The 22,321-nt window shown below is 38.5% G+C and overlaps 2 protein-coding genes across 3 annotated transcripts in view; one reads left to right on the top strand and one right to left on the bottom strand.

The window, feature by feature from the left end:
• Window positions 1–22,321, top strand: part of Itpr (Inositol 1,4,5,-trisphosphate receptor) — a 266,291-nt gene that overhangs the window by 202,833 nt on the left and 41,137 nt on the right. The window contains exons 39-42 of the mRNA XM_071662011.1: window positions 229–337; window positions 3,482–3,517; window positions 14,181–14,292; window positions 18,558–18,790. Coding sequence (XP_071518112.1) covers window positions 229–337; window positions 3,482–3,517; window positions 14,181–14,292; window positions 18,558–18,790 — 490 coding nt within the window. The remainder of the gene's footprint in view (window positions 1–228; window positions 338–3,481; window positions 3,518–14,180; window positions 14,293–18,557; window positions 18,791–22,321) is intronic.
• Window positions 1–22,321, bottom strand: part of LOC139748689 (prolyl endopeptidase) — a 245,071-nt gene that overhangs the window by 137,944 nt on the left and 84,806 nt on the right. The window lies entirely within an intron of this gene.

The following is a 22,321-nucleotide window of genomic DNA, read 5'->3' on the forward strand; positions in this document are numbered from 1 at the left end:
TAATTGATTATATGGTGCTTGATTTAGTTCAGAGACAGAAAAATTTGGGTTTATAGGCATGACAGAACTCATCTTACATATTCCTCTATGTTCAAAGGTTTTAGCTTGTTCTGCTGATTTTATTGATGACTAGCTTTTGTGTTTTTGGTTTTTAACTGGTTCATAGCCATCCTGTTTAGCATTGAGATGCTTTGTGACTCCTTTTATCTTTTTTCTTTGTTTTTGCAGATTGATTCGTCATTGTGAAAAGTTACTAGAAGAAGAAGATGAAAAACTGTGCATCCAGGTTCTCAAGACTCTAAAAGACATGATAACAGATTCAGAGTATGGTGAAAAGGTAATTTTTAAAATCAAGTTCATAAGAATGCATAAATGTAAATAGCTGGGAGCATAAACTGTTTGTAAGGATGCATAGATCTTTTTGAATAAGAATTGAATTTATATATATGTGGGGTTATGGGGGAGAAAGAATACAGGTCTCATATTCCCTGCATGTCATAGAAGGCGACTAAGAGGGGGGAGAGTGGATGGCTGGAAATCCTCCCTTCCTGTATTACTTTCCAAAAGAGGGAACAGAGCAAGGAGCCAAGTGACAAAATTTCCCTTTTAAGACTTTATCATGTATCTTAGACACTACCTCGCTCTTTCGTTTCCCACAGTATCAAGGTAAATCCAGGAACAGGCAAAGAAAGGTCACATAAACTCACATCCATTCTTTAGCTGTCATGTGTGATAACCAAAACAACAGCTACATATCCACAACCAGGCTCCACAGACCATTCCATGACTTACCCCAGACGCTTCACTTTCCCTGGTTGAGTCTGTTGACATCAAGTCAACCCCAGTGTGCCACATCGTTCCACTTTACCCTATCCCATGCACACCTTTCGCTCACCTGCATGTTCAGGCCCTGATTGCTAAAAATCTTTTTCGCTCCATCCTTTCATCTTCAGGTAGGTCTCCCCATTCTCCATGTTTCTTCCACTTCTGACACATATCCTCTTTGTCAACCTTTCCTCACTCATTATTTCCATATATCCAAACCATTTCAGCATAACCTCCTCCTTTCCTTACTCATTATTTCCATATTTCCAAACCATTTCAGCACAACCTCCTCAGCTCTCTTAACCACACTCTCTAAATTACTACACATCTCTCTTACCCTTTCATTACCTCTCACCACACATCATACTCAAACATTTAATTTCCACCTCAAGCACCCTTTTCTGCATTATCTTATCTATATCCCATGCCTTGCATATGTATAATGCTGGGACTGCTGTTCCTTCCAACATAGCATTTTTGCACTCACAGATAACATTCTCTCTTTCCACACATTCTTTGGTACTTCCACAACCTTCACTCACTTACCCATGACTCATTTCAGATTCCATGGTTCCTTCTCATGCCATGTCCACTCCCAAGTAACTTCCTGACTTTTTCCATTCAAACTTATTTTATTCATATTTACTCTCAGCTTTTTCCATTCGCCTACTCATCCAAACTTGATCCCCAAATTGTGCAGTTTCTCTCTGAAATTTGCCACTAGACAAAAGAGGCCATATTCACTCACACTCACTCTCCAGCTGTTATGTGTAATGCACTGAAACCACAGCTCCCTTTCCACATCCAGGCCCCACAGACCTTTCCATGGTTTACCCCAGACGCTTCACATGCCCTTTTTCAATCCATTGACAGCACATCGACCCTGGAGCACATCGACCCCAGATTATTGTGTATTATCTAACATAGCAAATCTTTAATTGCTGTGTAATCATTGCAGTTCATTGATGATTATATCTTAAAAAATTAGAATTACCAGCCACACCAGTCAGATTCAGTGTTGTCAAAGTTGGGAGGGTGCTGGCAACTCTGCTTCCTTTGTTGCTAGAAATGCCATCTCCCTCTTCTTGATCAACTTTCATTGCTTTTAGTCCAAAAACAGATCATCCTTATTAAGAGATTAAAGAATATCTTCTGCTTGATCATCTGAATCTAGATTAAATCCATTCAGTTTCCCTCTTAGATAACTCATAAAGTTATGCTGTCATTGGCATGCCTGGAGGATGACTAACTGTTGGGAGAAATTATCATGTATTGCCACCTCAGCCACCTCACTGGACTAGAATATAGGAATTAAACCGTATGTGTAAATATTCATTTATAGAAATCATCCATCTCACGTAAATATTTGGATGGAGTAGCTGAGGAGTTAAAGAAAAATAACATGACATTTGTAAATGGGATAAGAGGGAATCCTTTTATATTATGACTTTCTTAGGACAGAAAACTATCATTACTTTATACAACTTCTTCTTCATCTTCAAAGAAAGGTTCATGAAAATTGTTTTTATTTAAGCATTAACTTTTTTGGGATAATCAAGCTTATGATTTAATTCTACGTATGCCTATCCCTCTAGACTTGAAAACTTAATGTGCATTTATATCCTTTCCAAGGTTAGTTAGAGGTGAAATAACTTGCATTTGTGAAGAATTTCTTATTAACACTGTAGTGGAACCAGCATAATATCCCTGGACCTGCACTTCAGGTGAACTAGGCAGCAGCCTCCAGTATCACTCGTTGTCTCCACTCACATATAAATTTTGTCTGTCTTTTCCATTTTTGAGTTTCAGTTTGTCATAAATCATACTCTTTAGCATATATGTATTTGTAAATTGTACTTTTAATAGTATATACTCTAAAAATTAAATGCTCTAAACACTAAATACATAGAGAGAAAGAGGGATGGTATTGTATTTTTCATGAGTGATGGAGGACAAAAAACAGTGCATGATGAGTCATGGCAAGCTTCCAAGCCAGCACGCCCATGCAAACTACTCACAGAGAGAATGGGAAACATCTGACATGTCATTTAAACTATCATAAAAAGTGGTTGATGAATGATTGGATTGTTTTAGACATATCAAAAGCTGTGAGTGTATTCATCTTTGTTTCATCTATGCAAGTGTGTTGGTGACACAGGCTTTATCATCAGCCTGTCACCATCAAAAGATTGGCAGGTGCAACTAAGTTTTAGAAAAACAGGTACTTAGGTGGGACAGGAAGGGAATATGTGAGAGAACTTTTTTGAATTTGTAAGTAAAAAAACATTCAGTGACCATGTGGTTGCCACCATCCTTCTATGTGGTAAAAATTGGAGAAATGGATGCTGACAAAGATGTATAATTTTTCAGATTAACGTACATTATATCCTTTTTTTTAATGTATCACATTGAAAATGGTTTTTGGTAATTATTATATATTCCTGATTGATTTTTTGTTCATATGAAATCCAAAAATTATGAAAGTGGTTTTTCATAAAGTATATTTATAAGAGTATTTAAAGTATGTGAAGATTTAGATAATGTATGTAATCATCACTTCTTCCCATATGAGAAGATGCTGCTATTTGTGTTCTTTTGATGTTTAGCATCTAAACCAGTCATTGTTACTCATTCCAGTACTTGCTTTTGTTTGTAGGGGGAGTCAAGTTTTGAAAAAGAAGAACTCAGAATGGTAAGATTTGCTCTTGGATTTGTTATGTGCAGGAATCAATTGCGTGTACAACGATTCAACATCTTTTTCTTTTAATGAAATGATATATGATAGAGATTAGTGTAAATTTCCAAAGTCTAGATTCATATAATAACCTTACTTATGTGTATATTGAATCTGTACATAGCAAATCTTCACAACCATTATGGATGTAAAAATCAATGTTCAGTGTTTCCTTAAGGATGATACTACTAAATACTCAGTGTTTTATCCCCTAATTCATACACTAGCCTGTTATATATGGATACTGATTCTATACTGTGAGGGTCACCATAGTGCAATGGCAATGCTCTGAGCTCAAGTGATGTGGGTTTAAAGCTGTGAATAAGGAATGTTACAAAATGTTATTATGCTGTGATATCATAGTACGAGTCACTTTAAGATTTCCGCTTCCCAGACTGAATAGCTATTCTTGCTTGGGAGCGTTGCCATCCAACAATAAATGAGACATAACATAAAGGATGTTTGTAATTTTGTGTTTTATGTTTAGTTTTGTCCTTTGTATATGAAGTCTTTTTGACAGTAGAATGATAACATTTATCTGTACATCTCTACGTTGTATTAAGAATGCCATCTTCCACTGTTCAGCAAGATGGCTTGTACACTCTTCCCTATATTTATCTTTTTCTTTACACATATCTAATCCATATATCATTCTGTGCTAGTACCCCTTTCATTTGCATACGTCCTCATTCTTATCATTCTTGATGTCCTGTTACTTCATCGTCCTTTGCCTCCACTCTTTCATACATTTTTTCCTTCATACCTCTTTGCAGATACCAACTTTCACTGAATGATCAGGCAGGACCATCATTCTAACCAAATATTCCTCTGACCTAACTAGCAGCAGCTTCGTATTCATATATCAACTATGGCTTCTTCCAAACTGTTTCTCCGTGGTTAAGTATCAGACCAACAGTTGCGCCATCTCGCTCTCATCTCATGTAGTGCTCTATCCTTAAAGGTATTGAATAATCATAGTGACATGACAACCTTAATGCTCTTCCACATTTTCTTCATACTAGTCACTCATACCACCACCTACTCACACATGCACTACTTCCATTTCAAAACCTCACCACAGCATTCAGAAGTTTTCTATGCATACTGAATACATCAGAACTTCCCAAGGTGCCTTTGTATTCTTCAAATTGTATGCCTTTTGAAAATCCAGTAATGCTGCATACATCTCTCTCAGTATGATAGACTTTCTTCACAGCCTTTTATAAGTGCGGAAATATGATCTATGTACCCCCTTCACTTCCAAAACTCGGTTTGTTTTCACCAACAAGAGGGCTTGCTAATTCTTTTGTAATGCACTGAGACCACAGCTCCCTTCCACATCCAGGCCCCACAGAACTTTCCATGGTTCCCTAGACGCTTCAAATGCTCTGGTTCAATCTAATGACAGCACGTCGACCCCAGTATACCACATCGTTCCAATTTACTCTATTCCTTGCATGCCTTTCACCCTCCTGTATGTTAAGGCCCTGATCGCTCAAAATCTTTTTCACTCCATCCTTCCACCTCCAATTTGGTCTCCCACTTCTCCTTGTTCCTTCCACCTCTGACACATATATCCTATCTTTGTAAATCTTTCCTCACTCATTCTCTCCAGGTTGCCAAACCATTTCAATTCACTCTCGTCTGCTTTCTCAACCACACTCTTTATATTACCACACATCTCTTACTCTTTCATTACTTACTTGATCAAACCACCTCACACCACATATTGTCTTCAAACATCTCATTTCCAACACATCAACCCTCCTCCACACAACCCTATCTATAGCCCATGCCATGCAACCATAAAACATTGTTGGAATTACTATTCCTTCAAACATACCCATTTTTGCTCTCCAAGATAACTTCTCGCCTTCCACACATTCTTCAATGCTCCCAGAGCCTTTACCCCCTCCCCCACCCTTTGACTCACTTCTGCTTCCATGGTTACATCCGCTGCTAAATCCACTCTCAGATATCTAAAACACTTCACTTCCTTCAGTTTTTCTCCATTCACACTTACCTCCCAATTTGATTGTCCCTCAACCCTAGTGAACGTAATAAACTTGCTCTTGTTCACATTTACTCTCAGCTTTCTTCTTTCACACACTTTACCAAACTCATTCATCAACTTCTGCAGTTTCTCACTCGAATCAGCCACCAGCGCTCTCTCATCACCGAACAACAACTGACTCACTTCCCAAGCCCTTTCATCCACAAAAGAATGTATGCTTGCCCCTCTCTCCGAGACACTTGCATTCACCTCCCTAACAACCCCATCCATAAACAAATTAAACAACCATGGAGACATCACGCACCCCTGCTGCAGGCCGACATTCACTGGGAACCAATCACTTTCCTCTCTTCCAACTCGTACACATGCCTTACATCCTTGATAAAAATTTTTCTTTGGTTTAAGCAACTTACCTCTCACACGATATACTCTTAATATCTTCTTCAGAGTATCTCTATCAACTCAGTCATATGCCTTCTCCAGATCCATAAATACTACAGACAAATCCATTTGTTTTGCTAAGTATTTCTCACATACATTCGATCATATGCCTTCTCCAGATCCATAAATACTACGTACAAATCCATTTGTTTTTCTAAGTGTTTCTCACATACATTCAAAGCAAACACCTGATCCACACATCCTTTACCACTTCTGAAACCACACTGCTCTTCCCCAGTCTGATGCTCTGTACATGCCTTTACACTCTCAACCAATATCCTCCCATATAATTTCCCAGGAATACACAACAAACTTATACCACTGTAATTTGAATACTCATCTTTATCCCCTTTGCCTCTGTACAATGGCACTATGCATGCATTCCGCCAATCCTCAAGCACTTCACTATGAACCATACATACATTGAATGTCCTTACCACCCAGTCAACAACACAGTCACCCCCTTTTTTAATAAATTCCACTGCAATACCATCCAAACCCACTGCCTTGCCAGCTTTCATCTTCCGCAAAGCTTTCACCACCTCTTCTCTGTTTTACCAAACCATTATTTATTTATATTTATTATACTTAACTGCTGTTTCCTGCATTGGCTAGGTAGAGCAAGGACACAGACGAAGGATGGCCCAACCACTCATATACACATATATGTATACATAAACACCCATATGCACACATAAACATACATATACATTATTATTATTTTTTTATTATTATTTTGCTTTGTCGCTGTCTCCCGCGTTTGCGAGGTAGCGCAAGGAAACAGACGAAAGAAATGGCCCAACCCTCCCCCATACACATGTATATACACACATGTCCACACACGCAAATATACATACCTATACATCACAATGTACACATATATATACACACACAGACACATACATTTATACTCATGCACACAATTCACATTGTCTGCCTTTATTCATTCCCATCGCCACCTCAACACACATGGAATACCATCCCCCTCCCCTCTCATGTGTGCGGGGTAGCGCTAGGAAAAGACAACAAAGGCCTCATTCGTTCACACTCAAGTCTCTAGCTGTCATGCAATAATGCCTGAAACCACAGCTCCCTTTCCACATCCAGGCCCCACACAGCTTTCCATGGTTTACCCCAGACGCTTCACATGCCCTGATTCAATCCACTGACAGCACATCAACCCCGGTATACCACATCGATCCAATTCACTCTATTCCTTGCCCGCCTTTCATGCAGTTTCACCCTCCTGCATGTTCAGGCCCCGATCACTCAAAATCTTTTTCACTCCATCTTTCCACCTCCAATTTGGTCTCCCACTTCTCCTCATTCCCTCCACCTCCGACACATATATCCTCTTGGTCAATCTTTCCTCACTCATTCTCTCCATGTGCCCAAACCATTTCAAAACACCCTCTTCTGCTCTCTCAACCACACTCTTTTTATTTCCACACATCTCTCTTACCCTTACATTACTTACTCGATCAAACCACCTCACACCACACATTGTCCTCAAACATCTCATTTCCAGCACATCCACCCTCCTGCGCACAACTCTATCCATAGCCCACACCTCGCAACCATACAACATTGTTGGAACCACTATTCCTTCAAACATACCCATTTTTGCTTTCCGAGATAATGTTCTCGACTTCCACACATTCTTCAAGGCTCCCAGGATTTTCGCCCCCTCCCCCACCCTATGATTCACTTCCGCTTCCATGGTTCCATCCGCTGCCAGATCCACTCCCAGATATCTAAAACACTTTACTTCCTCCAGTTTTTCTCCATTCAAACTTACCTCCCAATTGACTTGACCCTCAACCCTACTGTACCTAATAACCTTGCTCTTATTCACATTTACTCTTAACTTTCTTCTTTCACACACTTTACCAAACTCAGTCACCAGCTTCTGCAGTTTCTCACATGAATCAGCCACCATTGCTGTATCATCAGCGAACAACAACTGACTCACTTCCCAAGCTCTCTCATCCACAACAGACTGCATACTCTCGCATTATCTCGGAAAGCAAAAATGGGTATGTTTGAAGGAATAGTGGTTCCAACAATGTTGTATGGTTGCGAGGCGTGGGCTATGGATAGAGTTGTGCGCAGGAGGATGGATGTGGTGGAAATGAGATGTTTGAGGAAAAAAAAAAAAAAAAAATATGCCTTATTTTATTGACCAACTGCTAGAGGTAGATGAACAGCTGGGTTGACTCTGGACCAACTGCTGCAACCAGAATTCGAACCTTTGTGCTCAACTCTGGGCAGCCCATAAATGTGTCACAGTCAGGAACGCTAACTGCGGCAACACCACAGAAGTCCAATATTTATTTGTTCTGTAATTGGTTTTTTGTTATTTTTTCACTTTTATTTTTAACATCTTCATATTGTCCTATCCTGTATTGAAGCATCTTGCTTCCTCCCTTGAGTTTCACTTGTGATATTGTCACTTTTAATTCATCTGACTTAAACCCTTCTATCTATTTATCTGTATCCCTGATACCTAATCCCTTTGGGAACTCCCTAAAGGGGATGGCTACAGCAAAAGTCTCCATAATGGGTTAACTTCAGCACTGCTTCTTAGCCGTTGGTGCCTCACCCTTAATAGACCATTGGCAGAGGGCAAATCTAGTGCAGTATTTTCAGAGGCTTCTACATAAAGTTCTTACTGACTACTACTGCCTAATTTTCACAACCTGCTACTTACTTAAACCCTGAACTTGATAATGTGATACTGTTTTTGTTTTTATTTTCAGCTTCTTTCCCTTTGTGTAAAGATAATGTTATTGCATCCATCTCACCCTTTGATATGCTCCCCATATTCCATGCTCTCATGAATATTGCATGCAATATTTTACTAGAACCATCTTATAACACACTGTGTTAAGTAATGACTGAAGTGTGAAATATTAGTACCTTTGTTGATATGTAGACTGTGTTCTTTGAACATTCAGCTTCTTTGTTTTCTGATCCAGGCATCATAATCTTTTTTACTTGTTTAAGTAACTAACACTTTGTTGACTTTTCTTGTTTTGTCTTTAGAACTGCTGAGTCTGTCATTAAAAACTGATGAGAATTATAACTTGCTTTTGCTTATATGAGTTGTGATAATGTTTTGATGTATTTCTGTGGGAAATGTCTTATGTTTTATATATTTCCCATATCATCAGAAACCTTAGATCATCTTAGGCATTGTGGATTGTTCTTGTACAGGAAGTGCCTTTTAATAGAAAGAATATATCATCATTGTTCATGATTCAAAATTTTTTTACATTTATGAAAGAGTGTGTGGTGTTAGAAAGGTAGAATAACAATGCTGAGAATTGTGAATGACAAAGATAGGAAGTGCAAGCTGATGATTCAGTATGTAAAGATATTAGCAAGGAAGGCAGAAGTTTGGTAGAGCTTATTTTTATTTCAAAAGAAATGTATAGTAAAGAAATTACGTACATTAGTGCAAGTATTGGGAGGAAAGTAAATGAACAGTTTCATGTGAAGAAAATGATGGATTGTGAGAAAATGAAGAACAGGAGAAAATAAAACAGATCTGGATAATTGATTAGGGTTCAGTGATTAATGAAATGGGGATATAGTAGTAGATGTGCTCATGTATATATGAAGTAATTTGAAATAATGTATAGAGGAGTAGAAGCTAATCTGTTGATTGATATGAGTCGTGCTGAAATTAGGAAAACTTGATATTTGCTTTATTGCAGTGTGTGCACATACATGTGATACAACAGCAAACAGAAAACAATAATTTTGAAATTTTCTCATATATATATATATATATATATATATATATTTTTTTTTCATACTATTCGCCATTTCCCGCGTTAGCGAGGTAGCGTTAAGAACAGAGGACTGAGCCTTTGAGGGAATATCCTCACTCGGCCCCCTTCTCTGTTCCTTCTTTTGGAAAATTAAAAAACGAGAGGGGAGGATTTCCAGCTCCCCGCTCCCTTCCCTTTTAGTCGTCTTCTACGACACGCAGGGAATACATGAGAAGTATTCTTTCTCCCCTATCCCCATATATATATATATATATATATATATATATATATATATGTGTGTGTGTGTGAAAGAAGAAAGTTAAGAGTAAATGTGAATAAGAGCAAGGTTATTAGGTACAGTAGGGTTGAGGGTCAAGTCAATTGTGAGGTAAGTTTGAATGGAGAAAAACTGGAGGAAGTAAAGTGTTTTAGATATCTGGGAGTGGATCTGGCAGCAGATGGAACCATGGAAGCGGAAGTGGATCATAGGGTGGGGGAGGGGGCGAAAATTCTGGGAGCCTTGAAGAATGTGTGGAAGTCGAGAACATTATCTCGGAAAGCAAAAATGGGTATGTTTGAAGGAATAGTGGTTCCAACAATGTTGTATGGTTGTGAGGTGTGGGCTATGGATAGAGTTGTGCGCAGGAGGATGGATGTGCTGGAAATGAGATGCCTGAGGACAATGTGTGGTGTGAGGTGGTTTGATCGAGTAAGTAACGTAAGGGTAAGAGAGATGTGTGGAAATAAAAAGAGTGTGGTTGAGAGAGCAGAAGAGGGTGTTTTGAAATGGTTTGGGCACATGGAGAGAATGAGTGAGGAAAGATTGACCAAGAGGATATATGTGTCGGAGGTGGAGGGAACGAGGAGAAGTGGGAGACCAAATTGGAGGTGGAAAGATGGAGTGAAAAAGATTTTGTGTGATCGGGGCCTGAACATGCAGGAGGGTGAAAGGAGGGCAAGGAATAGAGTGAATTGGATCGATGTGGTATACCGGGGTTGACGTGCTGTCAGTGGATTGAATCAGGGCATGTGAAGCGTCTGGGGTAAACCATGGAAAGCTGTGTAGGTATGTATATTTGCGTGTGTGGACGTATGTATATACATGTGTATGGGGGTGGGTTGGGCCATTTCTTTCGTCTGTTTCCTTGTGCTACCTCGCAAACGCAGGAGACAGCGACAAAGCAAATTGATGGGAAGTGAGTCAGTTGTTGTTCGCTGATGATACAGCGCTGGTGGCTGATTCATGTGAGAAACTGCAGAAGCTGGTGACTGAGTTTGGTAAAGTGTGTGGTAGAAGAAAGTTGAGAGTAAATGTGAATAAGAGCAAGGTTATTAGGTACAGTAGGGGTGAGGGTCAAGTCAATTGGGAGGTGAGTTTGAATGGAGAAAAACTGGAGGAAGTGAAGTGTTTTAGATATCTGGGAGTGGATCTGTCAGCGGATGGAACCATGGAAGCGGAAGTGGATCATAGGGTGGGGGAGGGGGCGAAAATTTTGGGAGCCTTGAAAAATGTGTGGAAGTCGAGAACATTATCTCGGAAAGCAAAAATGGGTATGTTTGAGGGAATAGTGGTTCCAACAATGTTGTATGGTTGCGAGGCGTGGGCTATGGATAGAGATGTGCGCAGGAGGATGGATGTGCTGGAAATGAGATGTTTGAGGACAATGTGTGGTGTGAGGTGGTTTGATCGAGTAAGTAACGTAAGGGTAAGAGAGAGGTGTGGAAATAAAAAGAGCGTGGTTGAGAGAGCAGAAGAGGGTGTTTTGAAATGGTTTGGGCACATGGAGAGAATGAGTGAGGAGAGATTGACCAAGAGGATATATGTGTCGGAGGTGGAGGGAACGAGGAGAAGAGGGAGACCAAATTGGAGGTGGAAAGATGGAGTGAAAAAGATTTTGTGTGATCGGGGCCTGAACATGCAGGAGGGTGAAAGGAGGGCAAGAAATAGAGTGAATTGGAGTCATGTGGTATACAGGGGTTGACGTGCTGTCAGTGGATTGAAGCAAGGCATGTGAAGCGTCTGGGGTAAACCATGGAAAGCTGTGTAGGTATGTATATTTGCGTGTGTGGACGTGTGTATGTACATGTGTATGGGGGGGGGGTTGGGCCATTTCTTTCGTCTGTTTCCTTGCGCTACCTCGCAAACGCGGGAGACAGCGACAAAGTATAAAAAAAAAAAAAAAAAAAAAAAAAAAATATATATATATATATATATATATATATATTATCCCTGGGGATAGGGGAGAAAGAAAACTTCCCACGTATTCCCTGCGTGTTGTAGAAGGCGACTAAAAGGGGAGGGAGCGGGGGGCTGGAAATCCTCCCCTCTCGTTTTTAGTTTTCCTAATGAAGGAGCAGAGGAGGGGGCCAAGTGAGGATATTCCCTCAAGGGCTCAGTCCTCTGTTCTTAACGCTACCTTGCTGACACGGGAAATTGAAATGTGAAGATGCTGTTGTTTAGGACTAAATGAAAAATTTATTTCAAATTTGAAAAAAGTAGAAGAGGTACCAAAGGGGTGAAAAACTTTAATAATAAAAAAGTGGTTATAGGAAAAGGGCTGGGTTAAAGATGGATGTTTTGCTAAATTCTTTTTGAGAAACTTGACACTAAATGAGAGCAAAGTCTATAGATTATTGCATGGTCATGACTTGTCATTCATTCATTAAAATCACCCTTCAAATAAAAGTCTGCATTGCAATGAAAAAGAGTCCCCAAATGATGAGATACATATTGTTAGCTGGTGAAGGATTGTCAGCAAATCTTTGTCACCAATATACTCTTGTAAGGTTATCACAAAGGAAATAGTCATATAAACAGGACCATTGATATGCTCCATGCAAAAAAGGAGCTTTGTCACACCCTACATATATAGAGTTCCAAGCTACCCTCTTTAAGCTGCTGACCTGCTGCCATACCACAGGCCCAAGTAAACTCAAGCACAGGAATGTGCATGCAACTCCCCACCAGGATAGAAATGACCTCTAAGACCAAGACAAGAGAAGGTAGGGTGGGTAACAACGTAAATGGCCCAAACACCCCAACAAGAATGGTTAGAATTATTAAAAGTGTGGACTGACGTAAGTCTTCAGTAAGTCATCTTTGTAAAAACAAAAATTTCTCATTTCATTCCTAAGCCAAATTTTACATTATACATATTTTGTAAAGTTATTGTGCAAGATGATAATTTGCTAGTTACATTAAAGTGTAGCTTTGAGTTTATTCCTTTTTTTTGTGACATTCTGTATTTGTTCCTGTATTTCATGATAACCTTAAGTTTATACACAAATATACCATGAATGTATGAATTTAGTTTATTGTTATGAATCCCTGATGGCATGGATTCATTTATAGGTCAGAGATGGTCTTCATTTTGTTGAGAAATTGGTAAAATTCATAGGATAACTAAGTTTCTTGGTTTTCTTTTCATCTTGGATTGCCTGTTGCATCATTAATGACACATTGCAGGAGAGAAAGCAAATCATTTTTCCATTAAAAGGGATATGGGTGTGGAGGATCATGTGATGTGTGTTTTGGAGGGAGAAAGTTTGACTAGAATCATCCTATAACACACTGTATTAAGTAATGATCATTATTATTACAGAAAGTCTTGCCAACTGTTAATTAGTCACAAATACAAATTAGATATTGTTGCTTGAGCCAGTGTACCACTTCCAGTAATTTTAGGGTACTCTTGGGTTTCCTAGTTTAATGTTTCAGTGCAAGTAAAATGACAATCAAGACTTTTAATAGGACATGTTAGAAACCACTGCATTTGTGCTATGAGTTAGAAATTGCCATCCCTTTCTTTTTGCAGAGGATAGCTTTTCTCTCCTGTAATTTTGAAAAGCTTCCAGTACAGGATTTTCTTTTTACTTAATTGCATTAGATTATTACTCTCTCAAGGACTTCAGTATACAAGTTTCACTGGTGACTATCAGAAGCGTTGCTCAAGAGGAAAATATGGTAATGTGTAACTGGTGGAGAAAATGCACTCAATATTTGACTTGTCTATATTCCTGAAATATATATGAATTTATTAGTGTAAATTGGTATTATGGTATTAGATAGATGCGTAAAGAATTCATTATGAACATGAAATTTCTATTTATTATGCTTTACTAGTTTTGGTATGATATAGGATTGTTGGAATGATGACATGCTAAATTACTTATTAAATGCCAAATTGCATTTGCATGAATGAAAAATGTTTCAGCTTGATTCATTGTGTTCTCAGCATATACATATAAAAGAAAGTGATTAATGGGAAACAGATTGGAATATGCAAAGATAACATTACTTAGAATGATCACTCTTAACTCATACCCTGATTTTAGTTTAGAATTCTTTGAGTTGTTTATAAATATTGAAAGGATAACCATTTTTCACCAGGGAGATGCTCTTCGAAACTTACTGCTGACACGATACTTTGATCAGTATCCATGGTCAAAAAAGGAAGCTGCTGAATTAAGGGCTCGCCAACCACAAAATGTTGGACCAGGAGGTAAAGATTATATGTTATTATTGTTTAACTCTCAGTGTTTTCATAATGATTAGCATCAGATTGAAATTTCACACTAGAGTTTTCAGGTGTGTTTCACATACTTAGTATTATATGAGATTATTAATGATGGCTTTACTGTATATCACTGGTTTTTATATGTCATAATCTGTCCCAGCAATGTGTATCTGAAGGATTACAAAGTAATTCCATTGTATACACATCACAGGTGAAGACTATGAACTTTAACATATGCACATTAGAAAATATTATTTTTTTCACAACTTAATTTATATTTATTCAGTATGATTTACTATACTTTGTCGCTGTCTCACATGTTAGCAAGGTAGCGCAAGGAAACAGATGAAAGAATGGTGCAACCCACCCACTTACGCATGTATATACATAAACGCCCACACATGCACATATACATACCTTTACATTTCAGCGTATACATACATATACATACACAGACATATACATATATACACATGCACATATTCATACTTGCTGCCATCATCCATTCCTGCCGCCACCCCACCACACATAAAATGATGCTCCTCTCCCCCTGTGTGCGCATGAGGTAGCGCTAGGAAAGGACAACAAAGGCCACATTCGGTCACACTCGGACTCTAGCTGTCATGTGTAATGCACCAAAACCACAGCTCCCTTTCCACATCCAGGCCCCACAAAACTTTCCATGGTTTATCCCAGATGCTTCACATGCCCTGGTTCAATCCATTGACAACATGTCAATCCCCGTATACAGCATTGTTCCAGTTCTCTCAATTCCTTGCACACCTTTCACTCTCCTGTATGTTAAGGCCCTGATTGCTAAAAATCTTTTTCACTTCATCCTTCCACATCTGATTTGGTCTCCCACTTCTCCTCATCCCCTCCACCTCTGACATATATCCTCTTTGTCAATCTTTTCTCACTCATTCTCTCCATGTGACCAAACCATTTCAATACACCTTCTTCTGCTCTCTCAGCTACACTTTTTGTTACCATACATCTCTCTTACCCTTTCATTACTTACTGGATCAAACCACCCCACACCGCATATTGTCCTCAAACATCTCATTTTCAACACATCCACCCTCTTCCCCACAGCCCTATATATAGCCCACTCCTCGCAACCATATAACACGGTGGAACCACTATTCCTTCAAACATACCAATTTTTGCTTTCCGAGATAACGTTCTCGCCTTCCACACATTCTTCAACGCTCCCATAACCTTCGCCCCCTCCTCCACCTGTGACTCACTTCCGCTTCCATGGTTCCATCCACTGCCAAATCCACTCCCAGATATCTAAAACACTTCACTTCCTCCAGTTTTTCTCCATTTAAACTTACCTCCCAATTTACTTGTCCCTCAACCCTACTGCACCTAATAACCTTGCTCTTGTTCACATTTACTCTCAACTTTCTTCTTTCAGACACTTTACCAAACTCAATCACCAGCTTCTGCAGTTTCTATCCTGAATCAGCCACCAGCGCTGTATTATCAACAAACAACAACTGGCTCACTTCCCAAGCCCTCTCATCCACAACAGACTGCATACTTGCCCCTCTCTCAAAAACTCTTGCATTCACCTCCCTAACAACCCCATCCATAAACAAATTAAACAACCATGGAGACATCACGCACCCCTGCCGCAAACCAACATTCACTGAGAACCAATCACTTTCCTGTCTTCCTACTCGTACACATGCCTTACATCCTAGATAATTTTTTTTCACTGCTTCTAGCAAAACTTACCTCCCACACCATTTACTCTTCATTCCTTCCACAAAGCAACTCTATCAACCTTATCATATACCCTCTCCAGATCCACAAATGCTACATACAAATCCATCTGCTTTTCTGAGTATTTCTCACATACATTCTTCAAAGCAAACACCTTATCCACACATCCTCTACCACTTTTAAAACCACACTGCTCCTCCCCTATCTGATGTTCTGCATATGTCTTGACCCTCTCAGTCAATACCCTCCCACATAATTTCCCAGGAATACTCACAAACATACCTCTGTAATTTGAACACTCGCCTTTATCCCTTTTGCCTTCGTACAATGGCACTATACATGCATTCTGCCAATCCTTAGGCACTTTACCGTGAACCATACATATATTGAATTCCTCACCAGTCAGTCAACAACACAGTCACCCCCTTTTTTGATAAATTTCACTGCAATGCTATCCAAACTTGCCGTCTTGCCAGCTTTCATCTTCCACAAAGCTTTCACTGCCTCTTCTCTGTTTACCAAATCATTCTCCCTGACCCTCTCACTTCACACACCACCTCGACCAAAACACCCTGTATCTCCCACTCGTCATCAAACACATTCAACAAACCTTCAGAATACTCACTCCACCTCCCTCTCACTTCAGCACTACTTGTTATTACCTCCCCATTTGCCCCTTCACCAATGTTCCCATTTGTTCTCTTGTCTTATGCACTTTATTTATCTCCTTCTAAAAAATCTTTTTATTATCCCTAAAATTTGATGATACTCTCTCTCACCCCTACTCTCATTTGCCCTATTTTTCACCTCTTGCACCTTGACCTCTTGCCTCTTTCTTTTACACATCTCCCAGTTATTTGCACTGTTTCTCTGCAAAAATCATCCAAATGCCTCTCCTCTTTCACTAACAATCTTACTTCTTCATCCCACCACTCACTACCCTTTCTAATCTGCCCACCTCCCACCTTTCTCATGCCACAGGCATCTTTTGCCCAAGCCATCACTGCTTCCCTAAATACATCCCATTCCTCCCCCACTCCCCTTATGTCATTTGCTCTCACCTTTTTCCATTCTGCACTCAATCTCTCCTGGTACTTCCTCACACAAGTCGTCTTTCCAAGCTCACTCACTTTCACCACTCTCTTCACCCCAACAATCTCTCTTCTTTTCTGAAAACCTCTACATATCCTCACCTTCTCCCCAAGATAATGATCAGACATCCCTCCAGTTGCACCTCTCAGCACATTGACATCCAAAAGTCTCTCTCAATTTATATTCTTGATATATTCATTTAAATCTTGGCTAAACTTTTCAGTATCATGTAGGTAAAAGCAGAAAAAGTAATATATTTGACCCAGTAAGAATGCATTTTATTGAATAAGATAGAACATGTTTGGTGCTAGCGTGAAGTAATGAACAAAATCTCAAGTCGGTAGGGGAGTCATCTGGCCCTGTATATGAGAGAATGAAATGGTCATTTGATATTAGTGTAGCTGTGAAATCCACCCAAAATGGCAGTCTAAAAGCACATATACTTTCACATACTGAGAGGATACATTGTGCTGATATATAATCCCAGGACCCATTCTCCGGGAGTTCCTTCTAATTCAAGGTCGTGCTCATGAGTAGTGCTCCTTTGGAGTGAAAGGTTCTTTGTAAAGATTGCACTCCATTGATACAACCTTGTTGATTGTAACTTTGCACCAACAGCAGTTAGTTATGTATAGTTATATACAGTAATGATCTAGAATTGGGTGTCATATCCAAGATCTCCAGATTTGCTTATGATGATATAAAACTAATGTTAAAGCTGAGTGGTCAGACAAGTGGCGGATGAGATTTACCTTAGACGAGTGCAAAGTCATGCACTTTGGAGAAATGAATACTAAACATGACTTTCAAATGTTCAGAGACATGCTGTTTAAGGAAAATGAAGAGAAAGCTCTTGGAGCTGTTTTCAGTGACTATCTGAAGTTTGCTAAACAGTGTAAAGCAGCAAGTAGAAACAGAAACCAAATGTTAGGTTTCATAGCTAGAAAGAATAACTACAAAACACTGGAAACAACTCATTCTTTGAAATGCTCTAGTAAGATTACACTTGGAATATCAAGTCCAATTTTGGTCCTCAAAGAGTGGAATAAGTGCGAAGACAGGCAACAATACTGACTCCAGCTCTGAAAAATCTGCCATATGCAAGGAAGCTGAGAAAGTTGTCTTTTTCTCTTAGGAAGTCTAGACTTTTCAGTTTTGTATTACTGTAAAATTTTCAAAGCTTTTAATAAACCCAATTGGATGAATTACTATAACTTTCAAAAGTATGAGAATATGTTGTGCTTAGGACAAAACGAATGAGTTAGAGCTCAGTTACGTAATGTTAACTTGTGAAAAGGTTTAAAACTAGTTAAGCATGTTTGTCATCAGTTCAGGTACTGCTTAAATGAAAACAAGAAGAAATATACATAAGCTGGCATAATACTGCAGACAGTAGCCATATTTCTATAATTTTTCCTTGCCAGATGTAGTCCAACGACGCTCAGGGAAATCCCTGTCTGAGGTACAGTGTGATCTAGCAAAAAAAGGGGCAGCAAATCTGGTGGTGGACCTCGTGATGAAAAGTCAAAATCGCCATCGGATTTTTGTAGAGGCAGTGGAACTAGGAATAGCTCTTTTGGAGGGTGGCAACAGGGACATACAAGACATGTTGTATACCAAACTTCAGGAGAGTGATACATCCCAAAACTTTTTCAAGGTAATGTTTTAGTGGATTAATTCACATTTCAGCAAAAATGCTGGGATTTTCTCTTCCAGGTTGTGATTACAGGCAAGATTGAATATATATGACTTAGATGTAGGGAATCAGGTTCAGTAGAGTTAAAGGTTCAATTACATAAACATATTATTTGAGGTGTTACTGGACTATGCTTGCAAGTGAGTGAAAAGTCTTCTTTGGTGAAACTGTATTATCAGAGGGTGTCTCATTGAGGAATTTCTTATTTGAATGAAGTCCATCATTTCCAAGCACTTCCACAGAGTCCCATGAAAGTGATTCTGCGATTTTTTTTTATTGTTCAGCATAATTTGATACAGAAGTGAAAGTAGTGTGCTATTTGTATTGGTATTTGAAACTCCTTACTTGATATGAAGACATATCAGTTGCTTTAGGAATAATAGAACATATGTACTTAATTATCGTGAGTTGGAACCTCAACAGTGCAGTTTTAATCCAAAGTCTGAGGAATAGTTAGGACTCCAGTAGCTCATTGTGAAATTGTAATTGGATTTACAGTATTTACTTCTTTTTCAGTGCTATCTCATGTGTGATTTTAAGATAATCAGAGAAATTAGAGGCATTAGTATAAAGGAATGCTGACAAGAAGGGTAGACAGATTGGATAGGTGTACATATGAGAGGTGTTTCAATGGAGGAATTAACAAAATCATGCTGGAAGTATGATAAGTAGCTTAGGCTTTGCATGAACCACTCTTCTTTATATTTAGGAAAGGCCTATGAATTGTAGGTGGACAGAAATAGATATTTATTATTTATTATACTTTGATGCTGTCTCCTGTTTTAGCAAGGTAGTGCAAGGAAACAGATGAAAGAATGGCCCAACCACCCACATACACATGTATATTCTCATCTTGGTTACAACCACATACATTTAGACACCCCAATCTGAGCCTTTGAGGAGGATAAGCACTCCCCACATGACTCTTTCTTCTGTTTCCCCTTTTAGAAAGTTAAAATACAAGGAGGGTGGGGTTTCTAGCCCCCCGCTCCCGTCCCCTTTAGTCGCCTTCTACGACATGTGGGGAATGTGTGGGAAGTACTCTTTCTCCCCTATCTCCAGGGATACATGAAATAAAAGTACACCCATACTTCTAAGTGTAATATGTTTTTTAATGTGCCGCAATCAGTAAACTTGTAGATACAGAAGTGTTAAAAAGATCATTTAGGTAATGTTTGATGTGTGTCCCAACAACAGAAATGTTCATTTTTCTAGGGCATTACAGGGGTACCCTAGTTTTCTTTAGATCCAATTGGGAACCAGCTTCAGTAGATACTTATGCAAATCTGTATCTCTGTCTCTCCTTCTCAGAGATGATAGAACTGAATAATAGATATTCATCAAAGAAACAAAGGCCGTTAAAAGCAATAGACATAGAAATAAAGATAATTGTGGAAAGATAAGCAGTGAAATAAAGCAAAGAAAGGCACCACAGATGAATATCATAATATGAAGATAGCTTATAAGTTACAGAACTGTAAAAATGCTTGGAAAAATAAGAGGGAATTAAATAGAAAAAGGTAATGATAAAAGAACAAATAGTCTGTGTTAAAACCAGTGCTGTGATTAAAACCAGTGCTGTGATTATGATAAATGGTCAGCTAGCAATTATACTATGATGGATATATGACCTTGTAAACCCAAGATTAACCAAATATGAGGAACCTGAAAATAGTTTTAAAGTCGAACTGAGATGGATACTGTTATTGCTGAATGATCTTAGAAAAAGGAGCATAAAAAAAAAAAAAATTCAGGTAGATTTCTTGCTCATTATGTTTGCAGATTTTGATATGCTCCGACTAAACAGAAGAAAATCTACTTTGAGATTAATTTCAAACTTATATGTGTGGCTTACCATATTTTCAGTGTATTGCCTTCCATCCCAGTGGTGTTTTACTGGTTGTAACAGAAGGGAAAACGATGGCAAATGAAAGGTAAATTGACATAGTAAGGGAGTAGAAAGTAAGGAAGCAGTGCAAACTGTCACTGTTACCTGTATTAGCAAAATGTAGGTATTTTACTTTAGATGTATAGACAATTTCTAATACGAGTCATGGGATTTATGCCCTTTATTACAGTCTAAAAAGTTATGGGATTTATACCCTTTACTACTAAAGGTAGTCATAGAAAACAAGTGAAGGCATGAGAAAATTATTGGTTAGCTCACAAGGGGAGCAGAGAAGATGATGTGTAAGTTTATCAAGACATTTAAGTTTTTATATTGAGGAAAACATTTCCATGTACGAATAAAGATGAATTGGCTATTAAGGATACCATTAAAGATACTCACAGCTTTGAGCTGGGATCATCCCATTCATCAGAAAAAATTATTTGTTCACAGCAGAGATGTTTTTTACAGCACACACATATGATTATCATGCATCAAATCCATGATGTCATATCCTCTCATGTTTTCAAGTATGGCAGGTCTTTACATCTTACATAACTGAAAAGGAATCATCTAGGTAGCTTCACTTTGCCATTCCAAATAGTATAAGCTCTCTGAATAGCAAATTATGAATACAGAAAAACACAATAAAAGAAGAATGTTGATTTGATTTGCATGGTAACAGAAAGGCTTCTTGTGGGGAGATACTTTGCAGTTAACCAGGCTCAGTCTGACTGAATATTTTTGTTTCAGTATGAGTTTGTGGTTATAATATTTTAAATGACCACATGATTAACATAAGTTAGAATGAAATGGATCAGTGGTGGAATGGGGCAACAAGCTTTCAATGGGCTAAACCATGGCTTATGAAGTAGTCAAGGTAATCAGTGAAAAAGTATGTGGGGCTTATCTGTGGATGGTATGTTCTGGTTTGGTGCATTATACATGATGTTAGATGGTGGACATACATAAATGAGGCTGATGTTCTTCTCTTCCTAACACTGTATTGTCAAAGCAGGAGAAATAACTGAGTAAAAAAGAGCATTTTATTGGAAACATGCAGTTAAGGCACATTCCTTTCTGAGTTGTACCATTGGTCCACTGACACTGGTGAGTGCTTCAGCATTTAAGCTAAGAACATTTTAGTTTTATTTATATCTAGTAATAGTGTTTGATTGTTTTTAGGGACCATGTGTGGTTATTATTCAAAGTAGAAAGAGTTCCCACCTCACTTATTTTAGGTTTAGCTCTACTGTAGTCATGAATATTTGCATGTGAAATTTGTACTTTAAATCAGTTTTCATTTTTTAGAGTAATATCTAAGCTCATTGGAAATGCAGTGAGCAACTGTAGAAAGCATAATGCTTCAGAGTAGGTTTTCTCTGTATATTTACTTTCTTCCTGATTTATTTACTGTTATGTTGAGAACTTTTATTTGTAAATGGAATATTAGACATACTGAGAATAAGGTAATGGAGAGAATGGCAAAAAGATTGTTGTTGATTGAGATGATTAGGGATAGATAAGTTTATAGTAAGAGTTACACTAAAGAAAGAAAAACAAAGGGAATTTATGGGTAGTGGATATTTTGTGGAGGATTGATC

The sequence above is a fragment of the Panulirus ornatus genome, chromosome 5, assembly GCF_036320965.1.
Source record: "Panulirus ornatus isolate Po-2019 chromosome 5, ASM3632096v1, whole genome shotgun sequence".
Taxonomy (NCBI): domain Eukaryota; kingdom Metazoa; phylum Arthropoda; class Malacostraca; order Decapoda; family Palinuridae; genus Panulirus; species Panulirus ornatus.